Source organism: Arabidopsis lyrata (genome assembly GCF_000004255.2).
Source record: "Arabidopsis lyrata subsp. lyrata unplaced genomic scaffold ARALYscaffold_1, whole genome shotgun sequence".
NCBI classification, from domain to species: Eukaryota; Viridiplantae; Streptophyta; class Magnoliopsida; order Brassicales; family Brassicaceae; genus Arabidopsis; species Arabidopsis lyrata.
The window spans coordinates 32,301,212-32,322,489 of record NW_003302555.1 but is presented as its reverse complement, the minus strand read 5'-3'; the positions used below and the strand labels follow the sequence as shown (position 1 = coordinate 32,322,489).

General features: G+C 30.1%; 1 protein-coding gene and 1 long non-coding RNA gene across 2 annotated transcripts; one reads left to right on the top strand and one right to left on the bottom strand.

Moving 5' to 3' along the window:
• Positions 1-10,743: 10,743 nt before the first annotated feature.
• On the bottom strand, positions 10,744-12,734 carry LOC9330708. The gene is made up of 2 exons (XM_021012641.1): positions 12,505-12,734; positions 10,744-11,812 (listed from the first exon to the last, which is right to left on the bottom strand). Exons 1-2 carry the CDS (start codon positions 12,572-12,574, stop codon positions 10,992-10,994), a joined length of 891 nt encoding a protein of 296 aa, XP_020868300.1. The 5' UTR covers positions 12,575-12,734; the 3' UTR covers positions 10,744-10,991.
• Positions 12,735-12,927: 193 nt separating this feature from the next.
• LOC110224907 lies at positions 12,928-13,969 on the top strand. Its single transcript, XR_002329369.1, has 2 exons — positions 12,928-13,240; positions 13,336-13,969. It is a non-coding gene; the product is annotated as an uncharacterized LOC110224907 (long non-coding RNA).
• Positions 13,970-21,278: the final 7,309 nt, after the last annotated feature.

Here is a 21,278-nt window from a genome sequence, read left to right as displayed (position 1 = left end):
AGCTATCCTAACTCAGTCCTACGAGATACTCATTCTCGAGGCTCACTATTTACATATCCTATGCATTTATAACTATTAATCCATAAACAATGACAATTAACTATGATGAACAAATTTAATAGTCCGACAGATTCCAAAATTCATGTCAATACTATCTTGCTTTAAAGTTGTAGGTACAAATTAACGCAGAATAACTTCATTGCGAAAAGAATTATCTCTGCAAAAAGCATTGTCGTCTTGATGATAACTTCATTATCCATTTGTATGTTGTCACATATTCTAAGAATCCATTTCGTTGCGGTAAAGAAATGACTATTGCAACCAAATGGTAGTTCGAAATGTTGAGAAGAAAGTACAACATATCCACATCTTCTTCCCAACGTCTGTGTGTTGTGAAATAATGTAGATTTTGAATGTAGAAGCCAAACAACACACTAAGAAAATTTTCTATATTAGATTACAATAAGTCGTATTTTCTCGTCATTTTTACGTTTTGTTATTCGTATCAAGTTTTTTTGTGAATGGTATGTACTCGACTGAATCTCGGTTTAAAAACATGAAAAATAGCTATATACCATTCAAGCCCATAATATCATATGTGAAATGTTTAATTATGAGAACAAAATTATATAATTTTACCTCCACCTATTAAAATAACTTTCCTGATTAAAAATATATATAAAGTTGTTATTTTTTAAATTTAAATACTCTACATTATTGTATCTTGAGTATTCCCCTTAAACGAAATACTGTCAATAGTCATTTTATTTAAAAGTACTATAGGCCAAACGAGTCATGAAAATTTGGGCAAGTGAGCCTATATACATCAAGCCATATGACAATACATAAATACTTTTTAATACATTTAATTTATATTTATATGGTTAGATATAAAATTGTTTAAATCAATTATCTGTACTGAAGGATTTTTCGAATAATATTCTGCGGTTCCCAAGAATTGTAGGTAGGAACGATAGGAGAGAGTTGTAGCTTTATGCATTCATTATAGAAGATTTTAGTGGCTACATAATTGACCATACATTATCACTTTTCTTCGTATGATCTATTTGCATTATCACAAACTATTTGTATTTAGCTTTCATAAACGGGACAATTGAAAGCTAGAACATGAATTAAACAACAGGTTTGATTGATATTTTTTTTTACCATATTAGACTATTACGAATCGGTAAAAATTATATCGTTTGGATTGTAACCAATCTCAAAGGTGGGGAAATAGATGTATTCAAAAAGATATATACTATCATTTATATTTTACTTTAAAAGTACAAATATTTTCTCAAGTTTTCCACTAATTTTTTTTATCAGTTTGCGTTACTAATTGGATCAGAAATCAACAATTGAAGAGAAGATACTCCAAAGATGAATGGCCATAGCAGAAGATAGGTGAGGATCAGAATGACTATGTAATCAAGAGGGGTGTATTGAAGAAAGAATTTGGAGTGATTTGAGTTTTAATGAGTTTTGAGATGATTTTGGTGAATTTTGCTGAATTAGGGAATTTGATATCAAAACTCTCCTAAATCCCACCTAAAACCATGGGATTTGGATATTTGAATTTTTAACTAAGATGTTCTCTGAAATCCCACCAAAAATCACTCAAGTCATTTCAAATCTACAACTTAAAATGTTTCCAATAACAGTGAATTTGATTGTAGATTTTAAAATCACTAATCCAATAACACTTGATTTTAAAAAGATTTTTAAACTTCATGTTTGAATAACATAAGATTTATCTTTTTAATACAAATCATTTCAAATCATTTATTGAATACACCCCCCCCCCCCCAAAAGTTAATTAGAGGACTACATTAAGCTATCTGATCCAAAGAGATTATGGGCATAACTTAGGAACATTTTTTGTTAAACAAAAATTAGAGAGGGAATAAATGATATTTTACTTAATATTTGTTCTGATATTTTACGAAGTAAAAAACAATTTTGTATTAAGTAATTATACTATTACTTATAAGAATTTCTAATTTAGTTTATTATTTACTTTTATGTAATTTCATATGTTCTTCTCGTCGTGTATATGTTTGAAAAAAAATATTAGAAGCTTTTATGTTTTTTTTGTGTTTTTAAATTGGCAAAGTAAACTTTAAGTTTAAATGGTAACTTTGTATCGCAGCGATATGGGATATACCGACAATTACTAATCACAAAAGCGATATTCTCAGCTTTTTTTGTACAAATTTTATGTATCATTATTTCGTACAATTATGCACTATTCTATAAATTGTGTACCGGCTTCAAATAACAGTTAAAAAATTTGCACAACTTTATATTACTAATCAGATTATTTACTTCATTTAACCGAAGATAATTAAGTTTTACTTTTGTATAGTTTGGTTTAGGGCTCATAATGAGAGGTGACCAAGTTGAGACTATGCGACAGGATGTTGCCATCCTCACTGTTGGTGCACATTCGACGGATCCAATTTAAAGATCTCCCATAACTTTCGTATATTTTACCAAATAATCATTTTTTATCATGTCAACTACTAAAATAATCATTGTAAAATAAGTTATAGTCTTGTAAAGTTCTGCCAACCATCTGTATGTCTACTAGCTACACTTTAAAAATGGTTCAATACTTGGATTGACTGACTTTTCAGCCCTATACTAGTTGCAATCTCAGTTTTTCATCCCAAAAAAACCACAAAAAAACTTTAATCTCAATAAAACAACACGTACTTTCGGATTTGTTTGTAAAACTACGCCTCCAATTGAACCGATCAATTAACCGATAATATTTAATCCAGTTTGACTTACCCAGAATTTTGACCAAAATTAATCGATTTTGACTCTATTTTAACCCAATTTTGACCCAAAAACAAATATAAAAGAAAAAAAAATGTTTTCTCTATAAATAAATTTATTTATTTATTTATTTTTATAAACAATTAAAATAATAAATTATAACTTAATTTTATCAAAAAAGATAAAAAAAAAAATAAACCACAAAAGAATTATATAATAAAATTTTGGTATATACTTTTGGTAATATTACGAAAAAACCAAAATAATAATTTTTTTTGGCAATCATAATATATGACCTTTGAATTTTGTATATTATGAAATTCAAAGTATATGCAAAACTCATATATATCCTTAAACACCACAAATCAAAGTATATATTATGATATTTATAAATTCATTTTTCTTTATAGATTCAGTTTTTTTTTTATAAATTCAAAGGTCGGTTATATATATATTTATATATAATATATATATATATATGGTGGTTTTAAAAAGAAAAATGCTTTTGAATTTTATATATATATATTATACCAAATTTTATATATATATATATATATATACACCATACTATATACTTTGATTTGTGGTGATATTAAAAATATACATTTTATTTTTGGCAATCATTTTTCTTTTGTAAACAAAAATATACATCTATTTTGGTATATTTTTTTGTTGTTGTATATTTTGTTATATAAACAAAAGTATAGACAAAAAATTTGTTATATATATTTTTTTGTGGTATACTTTCATATTATTTTGTGGTATATTATTTTTTTGGTAAAATTAATTTTTAATTTATTATTTTTAATTGTTTATTAAAAATAAATAAATAAAAATAATAATTTTATTTATAGATAAAACATTTGTTTTCTTTTATATATGTTTTTGGGTCAAAATTGGGTTAAAATGGAGTCAAAATTGATTAACTTTGGTCAAAATTCTGGGTAAATCAAATCGGATTAGATATTACCGTTAACTGATCGGTTCAATTGGAGGCGTAGTTTTAAGAACAAATCCGAAAGTATGTGTAGTTTTATTGAGATTAAAGTTTTTTATGGTGATTTTTTCAGAGACAAAAAGTTTGGGGTGAAAAGTTGAGATTGCAATTAGTATAAAATCAGCAACCCTCAATACTTTGGCAGAGAAAAACGGTTTAATATTCATGGCTTAATATCTATAGTCTTAAGATTTCAGAATAAGAAAAATAAAAATTGTGTTACTTTTACTGTTTACTATTTGAAAAATCTCACTTTTTTATATTTATAAAGATTAATATATTCATCTAAAAAACATTCTCATGAACTAGATTTAGATGGTGACAATCTTGAACCTGCAAAACAAAAATATAGAAAAGAAATTGGTTACCCATACAAATTATCCAAGACAATGTTTCAGAAATATAGTGGTGCATGCAGAGAAGTTTAAAAGAATTGATTTGGCCACCTATGTCACTAAAGTGCACTTATTTTTTCGGTCAAACATCCTGAGAGAACTCCACAGTTAAGTGTGCTTAAGCTAGAGCAATTTCAGGATGGGTGACTTTCCGGAAAGTAATTGTCGGAACTGTGTGAGTGAGGACAAAACACAGAGAAATGTCATGTGGTGATTTGTAGGATCGGTAAACAAGTCTTTAAAGCCTCCCGAACAGAACGGACCGACCGTCAGACAGGGGTGAGGCCCACAGACCGAGAGAGGACGTGGGTGCTCACCGGTAAGGGCTGTTGGAACGTTACAAACTTACAATGTTGTATTTACATAATTATTTATCATCTAAGTCAGTAAAATAAATATTTTATTTATAACTTGAAAATTTTGAATGTAAACCCATACATCTTCCAAAACCGGGACAAGCCTTTAATAAATGTTGTATTTACCAATATAAAAGTTAAAAAAAAAAGTAAAAGTTCATTTTAAAGAGTTAAAAAGTACGTAAAAAGAAGATTTTTTCCCTCCTGAAAACATGGTATAGAAAAAATTTAGATATAAAATATAAAATCAATCAAATAAGCTTTATATTTAACTTTCATCATGTGAGAATGATGATGATTGCATGGTTTATACAAAAAATTTAAGTTTGATTGATGTTTTGGCTAAAAACACAAATACTAAGATTGGTTGTTTTTTTTGCTACAATAAAAAGATCACTTAATATCAATTCATTCAATAATTATTAAAACTGCAAGATATTTTCTTTTGTGAAAGTGTTAAAAACTTTGCCAGATAAAAAATAATAATACACTGTAAATAAAACTGAAATTTTGTATGAAAAAAAACTCTTTTAAAACATCCTATAATTTTTTTTCTTCTTTTTAAAACATCCTACAAAAGAAAAACAGAAAAAGTAATATCATGCAATATTTGAGTCGTGTCGTGTCGTTTACACGAGTGGTTCTATATTCTTGCTGATCACCTATCAGTCTATCACTTCGGATGTACTATTGGGGTAGGCGCCTCGTATCTATCTTATTCGAGTGAGACATATCACATTATCACTTCCTTTTCGTTGTTGTATATAGGATTTTTTTTTTTTGATAACCCAGTATCCAGATCACACAGTGATCTGACTAGTCCACTGGACCTAAGCCCGCGTCACAAGGATTTTTAAGCCTCCACTTAAGGGCCCCCTGATAAACTGGTGGTCTGGGGCGCCTGAGCAAGTCCGCATGTAAATTCCCAGGTGGCCACAGGAGTGAGAGAGCGAAACTGCGTCTGGGGAGGATCGATCCCTAGCCTAGACCAACAGGGCGATCCTTCCAACCAAACAAGAACCACTCGCCCACCACCATGTGGTTATATATATAGGATTAGGATTTATCAAAATCACATTCACCAGAAGTCGAAACTATATGTGCTAAATTACTCATAACCTAGAATAGTATCTCTTTAAAAGAGAAACAAAATGATCAATACAAGTTACTTAAGAAAATAAAAATAGAAAGTAGTATCCAACCTATATTAATAAAAACTGTCTGATGATCTTGTACGTAAAACATTTAGGTATTACACATGCATGCATAAACATTACATTAAAGATTAATTTTACTTAAGATCAACTGTCAGATGATGATCTTGTACATACATAGTATTTAACTTAAGATGAATTCTAACCAATAGATATGCGTATGACACAATCATCATCATAGAAAGGTAACACATGCATCAACATTAAATTTGTATAGTTATTTCCACTTAGACACTAAAAATTGTGACCATTCTGGTGCAACTAACCAATAATCTCCTCTTTGCACGTCCAAGCCACGCGTTAGAGATGGCCTCACACGAGTTCTTTGAAGGATGAAGCATGTTCGTCAATGGCACGTGTACTCTTATTATTGGGCCTCTGAATCTTGGTATGGCCCAATAGAAAAGTCAATAAGCAGCTTTAGGTCTTTCTTAATATATATGTTTTTAATGGAAAATGACGAAAGAAAAAAAGTTTCTAACAAAGATGACAAAGTGGCCAACTTTTAGCATCAACCGGTTTGACGCGACTACTCGACATTGAAATCTATTTCACTTTTTGTTATTTTTTTCTGATCTAATCAAATATTATTGACCCCTCAAGATCAACTGAATGAAACACAATGTCTAATGCCCCAAAGCCACATTGAAAACTTATAATCTAAATAGTGTTTGTCTCTGGCCTTTTCGCATTTTTTAAGATTTTTTCTAAAGAGATTTATATATGGACAAAAGATGAACCTCATGTATGTCCTCAACCACTCTAATTGGTAGTTAAAGTAGTGGCTTACTTTGGACGAACATATCGTGGTATAGTGATGACTATTCCAACTACGAACCTCCATATGATTTTGAACACATTTTGCAATATTACGATAGATACAATTTAAAAGTACCCAATTAGCTTGCTGTGATCCATGACATTTTTCACATCAGCTTTGGTATTATAATAAGTTTAAAAGGATCATGAATGGTACACCATTTTTTCACGTATTAAGTTTTAAGAATGTGATTCAGTAATTTTTTAGTAATTCAAAGTATTCATTAAAATTTTATGTTTTTAAAAAGTAATTCTACTATGTATTACGAATATATTTAAGATATAAATAGAAACGGTGAAACATCATTAATCTATTATAACTAATTTGTACCGTTTTATGATTATTCTATAAAAATTCATCAAGTTCGGTTTTTCACTAATATTATCATTTGGCTATTTTGACATGTTACTACTAGTCAAGTCCAATTATTTTTTAATTATTACTATTATTATTATTATTATTACTCCCTCTGTTTCATTTTATAGGATGTTTTAGCCATTTTATTTTGTTTCACAATATAAGATGTTTTGGACAAAAGAATTCTAGTTTCTATGCAAAAATTAAATTTAAACAATTTGTGATTATTTATATTCTGCAGTAAATGTTTTTATTGGCCAAACTCTCTTTTAAGTAAATATTAAATTATAATTTTAATGTAAAAATATAGAAACAAAAAAGATTAATTAGTTTTTTAAACTTTGTGCTTTTAGCCAAAGCATTCTATATTTTGAAAGAGAGAGAGTATTATTTTATAAATGATTCTGCTATATATTAGGAGTTGTTAAAAGTATAACTAGAAAAACTAAACCATTACATCAACAAAAAAATTAACGTTTTATGATTATTCCATATATACACTTTATGGGAAAAATGTCGTTTTATCTCCCAACTTTCAAAAAGTGGCCAATCAATACGTCAACTTCATATGTGGCCATTTAAAACATAAAATAAACGTTGACTAACGTTTGAGACATGGAAATTCGTTGACCAGGCCAAAATAGACATGCCGTTATCAGTCGTTAACGGAACCTCTAACGCCCGTTATCACCCGTAACGACTCTGTTAATCAACTTTCAAATTATGGCCATTTTAAACATCAACTTTATATGTGGCCATTTAAAACATGAACTAATCGTTGACTAACATTTGAAACATGAGAATTCGTTGACCAGGCCAAAATAGACATGTCGTCATCATTCGTTAAAAAAACCTATAACATCCGTTATCACCCGTTAACGACTCTGTTAGTATATCCAAAACGACGTCGTTTTGAAAATAATCAAGAGAAAATCAGGACAAATTTTTTGTTTAAAGCATAATCCAAGGACATGGTTTGATATATAGACAATCGTAGAGCCAGTAATTGGAAGCAAACATTGTTTATATATTTGTTTTAAATCTAAAAAGGAATCATGGAAGCAAACTTGTAGACCCATCATAGGACTAAAATAGGCATGGGCGTTCGGATATTCGGGTCGGGTTCGGGTTGGGTTTTTTGGGTTTGGGTTTTTCGGGTTTAGAAAACTAAGATCCATTCGGGTATTTTAAAACTTCGGGTTCGGGTCGGGTTCGGATCGGGTATTTCGGGTTCGGATTCAGGTTTACCCAAAGTATCCAAATATTAGAAATTTTGTATCCGATCCTATGCAAAGTATTGAAAAATAATCAAAAAATCTATAAAATCCAAATATTTTAACCCGAATCTAACCCAAAGTAGCTAAAACACCCGAATATCTTAACATCCGAATAATTTTGGCACTTAGGTTATTACAAGTATAAATATTACTAATATATTATAACTATGTACTTATATTTTGGGTATGTTCGGGTACTTGTTCGGGTTCGAGTTCGGGTCGGGTTCGGGTTTTTCGGGTTGTCAAGTTTAGAATCCGTTCGGGTATTTTAAAACTTCGGGTTCGGGTTCGGGTCGGATTTTTCGGGTCGGGTTCGGTTCGGTTCTTCGAGTTCGGGTATTATGCCCAGGCCTAGACTAAATGTAGCTTTTCTGAAATGCAGATAGAGATAATAGGACTATTCATCTTGTTTGAGCTGTTGTAGAAATAGATTTGGGGATTTGGTGTTTTCATTTGGGAAAAATCTTTTTGGACATACTAACAGTGTCGTTAACGGGTGATAACGGATGTTATAGGTTCAGTTAACGAATGATGACGACATGTCTACTTTGGCCTGGTCAACGAATTCTAATGTTTCAAATGTTAGTCAACGATTAGTTCATGTTTTGAATGGCCACATATGAAGTTGATGTTTAAAATGGCCACAATTTGAAAGTTGATTAACAGAGTCGTTACGGGTGATAACGGGCGTTAGAAGTTCCGTTAACGACTGATAACGGCATGTCTATTTTGGCCTGGTCAACGAAGTTCCATGTCTCATACGTTAGTCAACGTTTATTTCATGTTTTAAATGGCCACATATGAAGTTGACGTATTGATTGGCCACTTTTTGAAAGTTGGGAGATAAAACGACATTTTTCCCATTCTTTTTTATTAAATATTTATTTAGCTAAATACATGTCAACCGATAAGAAACATTTAGCCTACAATAAGATGAGAAAAAAGTATATCTAATAAGAACTTATTTGATATACAACAAATAATATTTTATACACATAATACGCATTATGCAAATCATGTGCAAATTTAAATTTAAATTTTAAAATTAATAAGAATGTTGTGATGGATTTTCAATTACTAGTCATGCAACACCAGGCAAATTAACCGACAAATATAGATTTTGAGTAGAAAAAACGTATCTGGAAGGATTTCGAAAGGTTAATCTTCAAGAATTCATAGATGATTACTTAAAGATGAAAAATAAAAAGATAAATTCACGTATGTATATATAATCTTAAGGTTGGATAGAAATTCTGAACAGACTTAACTAAACCGACATCAACAAAAATTTGGCTGATTCAAGATTTTATAGACATGAATTACTTTTTGTGTTTTTCATTATTAAATGATCATCTATGTGGTGTTAGGGAATATAGTAAAAATATGTGTGCCCTTTTATATTTTTCAACAAAACAGAGATGAAGAGGGATGTGAAGATGAGCCGTCTGTACTGCCAAGATGATGTTGATGTCATAGGGGAGAGATTTAACCCCTAAGACATCAAATACCCTTATTGCGACTAAAGATTCTGCAATGTCTGCAATGTGATACCCTTATTACGACTAAGTATCAAATTTTCCAGCCAACTGTTTCGAGAGTATTATGTAGAACTCACGTGCTACTCTTGATGAGGAAATTTATGGTCTAACTATCATCATATGGAAAGAAATTATTGATTTACAAAACTTTCTATTTCCTTTCCCTGAATCTTATTGAAGGATTGTTGACGTTTACATATTGCAATTGTAATTACCAGGTAAAATTTGTTCAATATTTTACACTCTCAAAATAGGGAAATTTTGTTTTCTTTCTATTAAGCTAACTACAAGTAATTGATTTTACTTTATTTTTAAATAAACATATACCCATAAAAATAAAATAAAACTGTTTGATTTTTCTGTAAGGGAATCTCACATGTATTACTTTGGCTTGTCTTCAAATACACTTTTATTTTCCTTCGCTAAATCTTATTGACTATGACGCATATTCAAGTACTGTTGACGTTTACATGTAATTACCGGGTAAGAATGATCAATATTTTACCCTTTTGATATTGGTAAGAATTTAATTTCCTATTAAATTGTGATAAAATTCATTTACTAAAAACTCCTTCTGGTTGGCTACATATATAATCGTCCATTAGGTGAGGTGAGCTCAACCATTTCATAAGCTAATGTCTTTTTTTTTTTACATCACTTATCAAGGATTTAAAAAAAAAAAAATAATGTAGCCTTTTATATAGTTTGTGGTAATAATGTATATATATATATATTTGGTTTAGGTTTAGTATTTTATTTAATTTTAAAATTAAATGATAAAAAATAATTAGAATATATGGCCCCTACATAAATAGTTATTACCTCACAAAAACCAATTGTTTTTGACTGAAAACATTATTTAGAAAAAAAATCATGGACTTCCAATTTTGTGGGCTTAACTTACAAATTTGGTTCCCCTAAGCTTGTGCTTAGCCCAGCGGACCTACTAGGGGCTGCCTCTACCCCTTGTAAGAAAGATAAGACAACATTTAAACATTCAAGAAAACCAACATAAAAAGTAAAAACTAATTTGAAACAACCGATTTGTACAATAAAACAAATTTAACTTAAATATTTTGGGCATCCATCAACAAATTGATCTTGTCGAAACTCTTTTAGTCTATACAAATATGTCAAATATATCGGAAAGAAATATTCCGAAATCTTCTAAAGCTTTCCAATTCCTTTCTGACTTGTCTTCAAAAGTTTCTTAGGTCATTTTCAATCCAGAAATCCTTTTACTCATGAAGCATCTAGAGCTCGTCACTTGAAGTTTCATATGTAGACTGATTTTCAGGACTTTCATATGTAGACTGGTCCTCAGAAGTTTCATATATAGACCGGTCCTCAGGACTTTCATATGTAGACTGATCCTCGAGACTTTCATATGTAGACCGATCCTGAGGACTTTCATATGTAGACTGATCCTCAGGACTTTCAGATGTAGACTGATCCTTAGGACTTTCAAATGTAGACTGATCCGCAGGACTTTCATATGTAGACTGACCCTTATAAATTTCTCCAGATTGAGAAGACTCTAGGAAGAAGTTTACCCCATTCACAACATCATAAACCATCAGTCCAACCCGTGCACCAACCCAATTCCCCAAGGTACTTCCCACAAGGTAACCGAATCTACCAAATCTCTGCTCACCCACATACCCTCCTGAGTAAGCACCAACCATAGTTCCAGAACCGCGCAAAAACCCTTCAGTTAAAGTCCCTCCAAAGTAAAGCGCTTCAAAGAAATCCCACCCAGCTGCTACTATTGGTCCTATGATACGTTTAGCCTGCCTGCTCGCCAGTTTAGCCGCTTTTTCACCTGCTCTCTGCACCTCTTTAGCTGCTTCTTTTGCAGGCATGCTATTTACCAACGCCTCATGCAAGGCTTTCTCGATAGCAACATTCCGGGCTTTCTCTACATGAATAGATCTTATATTATAGAAATAAAGCTTCACACCTTCTTTAACTGCACATGCCAAAGTTCCTGAACTCATATCAAAGCAGTTCAAGAACGTAAACTGTCCACTCTTTGATGCAGCTTCTTGTCCAACAAGTTCCCGACATTTTTCAGCTGTTTACCAAATGCAACAAACAACACACAAGTAACAAAGTTAAACGCGAAAGCATGTTAAAGACAAATCAAAACCACAATAATGTAAACAAAAAGTGTCAGAAACATGGAAAGTTCAAAAACCACAGCAAAATAAACATTTCAACTACGTCTACGATATCGCCATGAGCCTGGTATGAGGACACAGCTGTTTACAAGCATAACATCATAGCGAATGATAAAAAGAGCTAAATTCGCGAATTCGGGATCTTTCACATAGGGCATTAAGTAATTTGAAGATCTAAACACTAATAAGTTCTCATCAATTCAAGTTAAACTAAATATCGAAAGCAAAAACATTAAACTATGAAGTGTTGAAAATGTCAATGATAGTCTAAAATTCTAGTCATTAATCTCATCTTAGTGACCAAATCTTCCATCTTCATACAAATCTAATGATGAATTAAACTTTATTTTTCTACTAATCAGATCAAAGAAAGTGTATTAGAACCAAATCGAGATCTCAAACATCAGTTTAGAACTTCTACTAACAGATTCCTGAAAAGGCGATACATTTACAACTACCCTCAAGTAAAAATCCAAAACCCTTGATTGAATTTGTATGAATTATCCAAAAAAAAAAGACAAACGCGAAAATTATGCGGAAGACAAACGCGAAAGAAGAAACTTTTGCGGAAACAAAATCAAAGTACCTGTCATACTAAGAGCGATTAATCCGATAGCAAAGAGAATAAATTGAACCCTTCTTCTTCGGAAGTCCATGGCTTTTCAATTCACAATCCCAAATTCTTAACCCTAAAAGACCAATTCTGAAATTGTGCCTAAGAAGAACAAAACATTTGAGTGTGAGGAAGGTTTCAGGAAACCACAAGTCAGAGAGAAAGAATATTGGAAGACTCAATCAAAGTCATGTGGATATGTCGGTTCAATCCCGGTTTAGTGTGAAATTAATTTGGGTTAAAGGTTTAATTTGCTAATTCACCAAACAAACATACTTAAGTAGGTATTCCTTAATAAGGGAATCTACAATCGATGACCATAGAAGACTCTTTATTTAACTGACAGGATTATACACTGTTTGAATGGTTTCTGTAGCAAAATAATGACTTATAAACCCCGACCTCCCTATCAAATATTAAAAGAGATATATGAGAATCCAGTAGGCGTGTGTCAGAACCAAGAGATATCATATCTCTTCCAAAGATGTGATTTCCGAGATTTCTTTGGGTATAGTCGCGTAATAATCATGAGAACGGTGCAAATTCGAAGAGTTGCGTTTTTTTTTGTTTCTATTTCAACTCTTTTTTTGTTCTCTTACTATTCTCAGTGTTCTTTCTCTTATTTCTCTCTGCGGTTTACCTTTTTTTTCTCTGATATTCAAGTCGATTCTCCTATTGAAGTGCGGCTTTTTTCGATTAATTCGTCCAAGTAAGTATTTCAATTAAACGCAAATTTTGTTCATTGTTTCCGGATCCATATCTACTCTTTTGTTCTTAAATTTTATTTTTTTCTGGGTTTTGTAGATGGTGGATTTTGACCTCCCTCATCGGCTTATTGCTGCTGGTGAGGAACCGAGAGAGGGCTAACATGTAAAACAAGATGAAAACTCTACATGGTATTATCGACTCGTTGGATGACTTTGAAATCCAGCTTATCAGAGATTCACCTCTCGGCGGTTTGTTGGATTTTCCAAACAAACCTGCTTGGTCTGCCAGTTTCGGTCTTTATCTGTTTGGGCGCCAGTTGGACATAGCCAAAGCCAACGAGATCTTGGTGGTTTATGCTGGTACGCCTGTTGGACATAGCCAAAGCCAACGAGATCTGGGTGGTTTTTTCTTATCTGTTTCGTTTTCAATTTGTAATTTAGACACCTTATTATCTGGTAATTATTTTATTTCTTTGTTATCTCCAACTCTCAACTTAGAGCCTTTTTTTTCCAAAACACATTTATATTCGTTACTGCATAACTAATTTGTTATCTCGTTAAGTCAGTTTCTGTAACTGTTTATTATGTAGTAACACATTTATTGTGTTTTGCATAACACATTTATATTCGTTACTGCATAACTAATTTGTTATCTCTGTTAGTTAGTGTCTGTAACTGTTAATAACACACTTATCTGTTTCGTTTCCAATATTGGAATTTGGGACCCTTAATTTATTTTGTTTTTATGTGGTAATTATTTTATTATTTTCTTCTTATCTCCCAATCTCAAGTTAGACCCTTTTCTATTACAAACATTCATAATTCAATATTATATGTATTACGGCGCTAATGTTGTTATTAGCATTCAATGCCTCTATCCCTCTTGTTTTTGCCTTTAAACCCCCTTAAGAGTAACACATTTGATTTCTCTGATTACAAGCTAATGCATTTGTTATCTCTATAACTGTGTTTCTTTAACTAATTATTAACTTTAACCATTTTGTTTTGTTACCATGGGATTTTTCTAATTTTAATTTTTAATAATTTGTTATTACTTTGTTATTGACTAACCAACCTCTTAACGCCTAAAGATGTTATCTTTTGTAGCTTGTTGTTTCTCGTTTCGATATATTCTTCTTTTGTAGCTTTTGTAACAAATATTTTATCGCACTTTTAGTGATAAGTCAATAACATGTTTATCATTGATAATCTAAATCGGTCATTCAAAGCTCGATTTTGCTATCGTATAATTAAACATTAACTGGATTTCATTATAATCCACCACTTAAAGAGTAACAAATTTGTTTTACTATATAACATTCCGGTATTGCATAACTAATTTGTTATCTCTGTAAGTCAGTGTCTGTAACTGATTATTATGTAGTAACACATTTATTTTCTTCTGCATAACACATTTATTTTCGTTACTGCATAAGTAATTTATTATCTCTGTAAGTCAGTGTTTGTAACTGTTAATAACACACTTATCTATTTTGTTTCCAATTTTAGAATTTAGGACCCTTAATTTATTTTGTTTTTTTGTGGTAATTATTTTATTATTTCCTTCTTACCTAAATCAAGTTAGACTCTTTTCTATTCCAAAACCATCAATATTCAATAATATATGTATTACCGCGCTAATGTTGTTATTAACATTCAGTAGCTCTGTCCCCCTTCTTTCTGCCTATAAACCCCATTAAGAGTAACAAATTTGCTTTCTCTGCAACGTTTTCGTTACAGGATAATGCAATTGTTATCTCCAAAACTGTGTTTCTGTAACTGATTATTAACTCTAACCATTTGTTTTGTTTCCATGGATTTTCTCTAATTTATATTTTTAATAATGTGTTATTACTTGATTATTGAATTAGCAACGTCTTAACGCCTAAAGCTTTTATCTTTTGTAGCTTGTTGTTTTTCGTTTTTTATATTCTTGTTCTAATACAATCTGTAACAAATATTTTATATTCTTGTTTTTTTTATATTTCCTTATCTTTGCCACAGAGATTTTGCGAGCATTTAATGCTCAGATTTGTTGTCGCTAAACACGTTATCTTTGGCACAAAGATTTTGTGTCAGACGTAGGGGTGTTTCGGTCATATTTCCGAATGGCAGAAGAGAGAGAACCAATTTAGTTATTACGGTTCCCAGATCCTCTAATATATTTTCTTCTATGGATTAATATTTTGTTCACCCATTTAATAATAATAACAATCTGTAACAAATGTCTTTTATTGTCACTTCGCTGGTCGCGACTTTTCATCGTAACTCTTCAAAATATATTTTACTTTATTTTTAATTATTAAAATATTAAATAAAATTTTGTAACCATTTAATTTGAACCATTAAAATATTTGGTTTACGTACGAACTATTATAATTTTCTGTTTATTTTATGGACCAATATAATCTTTAATTTATTTGAAAACCGTTGCAACATATGGTATATTTGATATATACAAACGCGTTTTTTTGGTATAACTCTTCATAAAATATATTTTTTTAGTATATTTAAATGAATTTTTGCAAACAGTTTAATTGAACTTTTGCAACATTTAATTTACTAGATTTTGTACTCGGGCGTTGCGCGGAATTTAATTTTAAATATTTTCAATTAATATAAATTTTTAATGATAAAATATAATCATTAAAATTTAAAAGATAAATATTTGAGCATAAATATAATAATTCAAATTTTAAAAGATAAATCTATATAAATGCTAAATTTATTTTACGAAGCGATATACAACATATATATTCTCGACGATACTGTTTCCATGACAAATAAATAGTTTGATATATATCACATGGTAATAAAGATCACTTAAGAAATTCGCGGAAAAAATAAACGTATCGACGACCATCTAATGATCATTTATCTCTAAAAGAGTTTCTTTCTTATTCATATTCCATGAGGACATATCTTTAAAAGTTTTGATATTAATTATCAATTATTGACCTAATTGTAGATATTATATATGATTAAATATTGATACGAACATAAAATCATTCCTTATAAAATGCGAATATACAGAGTTTCATGAACATTATTTAGTGTAAAGGTACATCTATAATACCATATTGCTAGAACAGGTTTAGCGAGCTTGTTTCACCCATCGAAGCTAATGCAGCGTGCCATAAGGGAATTCTTGACTAAGTTATAATATGTCTATCTTATCTTACTTTCCATGATTACATGGCCAAACAGTTAAGTCCAACTTTGAATCTAATAATTTGTTTAATAATATATGTCATATATTTTCTAAGAACCCATTCGTTTCACACAATGAATGAGATCTCAAAGATTTTACCTTACCATTTGCATTATCTTTCTAAGTTTTAGAAATTTATTTTCAAACACTTTTAACTAATCGTCATCTTCTATGATGCACTCGTTGCCTCTCGACATCTACTTTCTTTTCACTTTCTATTGACTCACATATAATATATATTGGACTATGAATTGATTTTCAAGACATATCATAGCTATTTTCTCCTTAATTACTATCTTTCAATACTCTTTTTATTTTGTTAAAAGCATTTGATTCCATTGATGAGATATCAAACTTCTTTTTCTTTCTGATCATGTTATAAAGTTGTAGTTCCACTTGAGAATATGCTACACAAATTACATATCACTTCTTTTTTAACGGCTTACATATCATTTTTATATATTTTGTTGTAGAACTCACGAATAATGTGATCATTGATTTTTTTTTTAAGATGGATGATAAGGCTTTAAAATTTTCAAGATTTGTTTTTAATAATTTCACAAGATAAAGTGTGACTCTTAAAATATCTTTATCTTACATTATAAATTTAAGTTGAGTTTAGTAATATTTTATTTTCTTGAAGTAAAAAGTTTTATAATAAATAAAAGTATGTAGTATATTGTTCTTAGAAACGAATATTTCACTTTACATTTTATTTTCTTGTTTAAATTTTTACATAGATAATTACATAAATTTAGTTTTATTCTACCATGCATTTAAAATTTACTTCAATTCTAAAACTCACTAACACATTTAAAATTTTAAAGTATGATCAATTTAAATTTTTATCATTTAAAATTTTGAATTATAGTATTACCACTAATGAAAAATTCATAGTATTTTTTATTATTATTTTAACATCTCATTTATTTTACATAATTCATTTTTCATTGATTTAAAATTTCTATTAATTATATGTAATATAAAGATGCACTAAATGAATGTTCCGATGCACTAAATGAATGTTCTAAAATTATTTTAATGTAAAATAAATAGTCTTGCTTAGGTGGATGCTTAGGTGGATAGTCTAGATGGAGAGAAGACTCTCCTATTATATATATAGATTTGACTAATCTTTGTAATTTTTGGTTTATTTAATCAACCTTTATAATCTTTAGATTAATCGACAAACCTGCAATCTAAATCCAAAATTTTAATCAGTTTTTAAAATATAATATTATAAAAGTGTAAGTCACTATTTAAGTGTCGAATATGGAGAGACAAAATGTTTTTGCAAGGTCGCTTCTCGAATGGCTCTTTGAGAATCTGGGGAAGAACCAGTGACTGGAAAGAGAGAACTGGCCAACATTGTTTTGTATGGCGGTTTGGTGCGGATGAAAATGGAGATGTGGTAACGGTTTTGGGATCACCGGATGGCAGCAGAGGTCAAGAGATCGCATGATGAAGTGAGAGAGGAGAAAGGCAGGGGAAGTAGAGTTGAAAGGATTGTAGGCTGGAAGCGGCCGAGTGAGGGCTGGATTAAGCTGTCCACGGACGGGGCCTCGCATGGCAATTCAGGGCCAGCCACGGCTTGTGGAATTTTTATGGGGTGGGGATGGACTGTGGCGAGGCGGTTTTTCTCTACGAATAGGAATATGTTCGGCCCCGATGGTCGAGCTGTGGGGAGTGTATTACAGGCTCCTCATTGCTTAGGATAAAGGGTTTAGATGAGTGGAGCTGGAGGTGGACTCCGAGTTGACTGTTGGCTTTCTACCCTCATGGATAAGCGACGCGCATCCCTTGGCCTTCCTGGTACGTATGTGCCACGACTTTATCATAAAAGACTGGTTAGTCCAGGTTACCCATATGTATAGGGAAGATAATCGTCTTGCGGACAGATTAGCGAACTATACTTTTTCACTTCAGTAGGTATTCTTTCATTTGATGTTTGTCCCGATATAGTCAAACCGATTATGTTGGAGGATGCTAATGGGACGAAGTTTTGCCGTCACATTCGTTTGTAATTCTTGTATTTTATTGTAATAAATTGGAGGGGGGTTTTCTCCTCTATCTCACCAAAAAGAAAAACCTGTAATCTTTGGCATATTTGATACATGTGGTCACGTCTCGATATACCTTTTCGTAAAAAAAGTTTTAATTTTGAATTACTAAAATATATCGAAATAAATTATTGCAACTGTTTAGTTGAACCATTGCAACATTTGATTTACTAGATTTTTTACCCGCGCGTTGCGCGGGATTTTAATTTTAAAATTTCTTCTATTGATATAAATTTTGAGCAAAAAATATACTCTTTAAAATTCAAAAGATAATTTTTTGAGCATAAATATAATAATTCAAATTTTTAAAGGTAAATCTATATAAACACTAAACTTATTTTACGAAGCGATATATAACATATATATTATTGACGATAATGTTTTTTTGATAAATAAATAATTTAATATATATAACGTGGTAACAAAGATCACTTAAGAAATTCGCAGAAAGAATAAACGGTATCAACACTTTAAAAGAGTTTATTTCTTATTCATATTCCATGAAGGTATTTCTAAAAGTTTCGATATTAATTATCGACTATTGACCTAATTGTAGATATTATTTATGATTAAATGTTGATACGAACATAACATCATTCCATATAAAATGTAAATTTACCGAGTTTCATAAACATTATTTAGTGTAAAGGTACATCTATAATACCATGTTGCTAGAACCGGTTTAGCGAGTTTGATTTACCCATCAAAGCTAGTGCAACAATAAGAGAATTTCCGACTAAGTCATCAATGTGCCTATCTTATTTTACTTTCCATGATTACATGGCCAAACAGTTAAACCCAACTTTGAATCTAATAATTTGTTTAATAATGTATGTCATGTATTTTCTAAGAACTCATTCGTTTCACACAATGAATGAGATCTCAAAGATACATTAGTCATGTGCATTATCTTTCTAAGTTTTAAAAATTTATTTTCAAACTCTTTTAACTATCAGTTCTTTCGTCATCTTCTATGATGCAATCGTTGCCTCTCGACATCTACTTTATTTTTACCTTCTATTGACTCACACATAATATATATTAGACTGTGAATTGATTTTCAAGACATATCATAACTATCTTTTTAATATTTCATTGATGAAATATCAAACTTAGTTTTTTTTATTCTGTTATAAATTTATACTCCCACTTGAGAATATGCTACACAAATTACATATCACTTTTTTTTTTTAATGTTTTACATTCATTTTTAATATATTTTATTGTAAAACTCATGAATACTGTGATCACTGATTATTTATTTTTTAGAAGATGGATGCTAAGGTTTTAAAATTTTCAAGATTTGTTTTTTATAATTTCACAAGATAAAGTTTGCATCTTACAATATTTTCTTCTTAAATTATAAATTTAAGTTGAGTTTTGTAATTTTTATTTTTTCTTTATGTAAAAATTTAATAATAACTAAAAATATGTAGTATATTGTTCTTCGAAACTAATGTTTTACTTTGAATTTTATTTTCTTGTTTAAAGTTTCACATACAGAATTACATAAATTTACTTCCATTCTAAAACTCATTAACACATTTAAAATTTTGAATACTAACCATATTTAATTTTTATCATTTAAAAGTTGAATTATATTAGTCTTACTTATAAAATTTTTATAGTATTATTTTATTATTTTAACATTTCATTTATTTTACATAATTCGTTTTTTATTTATTTAAAATTTATTATTTCTATTAATTACAAGTAAATGCATTAAATGGATGTTTTAAATCTATTTTAATGTAAAATAAATATTATTGCTTAGGTAAATGCTTAGGTGGACACTTTAAATGGAGAGAAGACTCTCTAATTATATATATAGACTAGATATTAACCCGCGGTACACCGCGGGCATAAATATTATTTGATTTTTTTTTATTAATTATTAATTTTAATATTTTATTTGACATATTACAATTTTTTATTAATTTAAATGTATAAAACTCAATATAGTTGTATATATCTATATATGGTTGAATTAGTCAATTTCAATTTCATTTTAATAAAAATAGATTTTTAAAATTTTCCAATAGATCACTTACTTGTATTCAAATTATGCCATTTCCAATTTTATAAAGTTAGATGGTCTAAGGTATTGTATTTGATTTCATTTGAATATATTGAGTTTTTAAAAAATACAATTTATAGTATTTATGAACATATATTTGGTGGAAAGGATATAACAGTTTTAAAAGTGTGTATATTTAGAAGATAAAGTGTTTTGGATTTATTTTATGTCATTAGTAATAGTTAGTAAGATTTATAGTTAAAAAAAGTTTGTATACAGTACTTAAATTAATATTACTGTATTTGGTCAGAAAAAAAAGAGGAAAAAAATAAAAAAACCAAAAACAAAAAGCAAAACGGAAGATATGATAACCGTTAGATGATACCAAACCGGTTGGTGCCTTAACGGAATTTTCAATTCCGACTATCTCAGATCTTCAATTCACGATCCTCTGCAATCTTCAAGCTCTGAATTAAGCTTCCCAAGATGTCGATTAATGTTTTGGATTGCAAATAAGTTCTCTCAAATTCGGATGGGATTGTAGCAAATCAAAACCTCCGGTGACAACAATCTCCATGGTGCAATTGAATCTAATCTGGCTAATTCAGTAGATGCATGTAAAGGTTGGTGCTATCAACCGAGTGCGTAATCAAGCAATGGAGTACAGAAGACAAATCAATCGATTGTTCATTTCATAATCGGATCATTCTAAAGGTTAGTGATTGTTCAACTCGATGATTGACACTACAGTT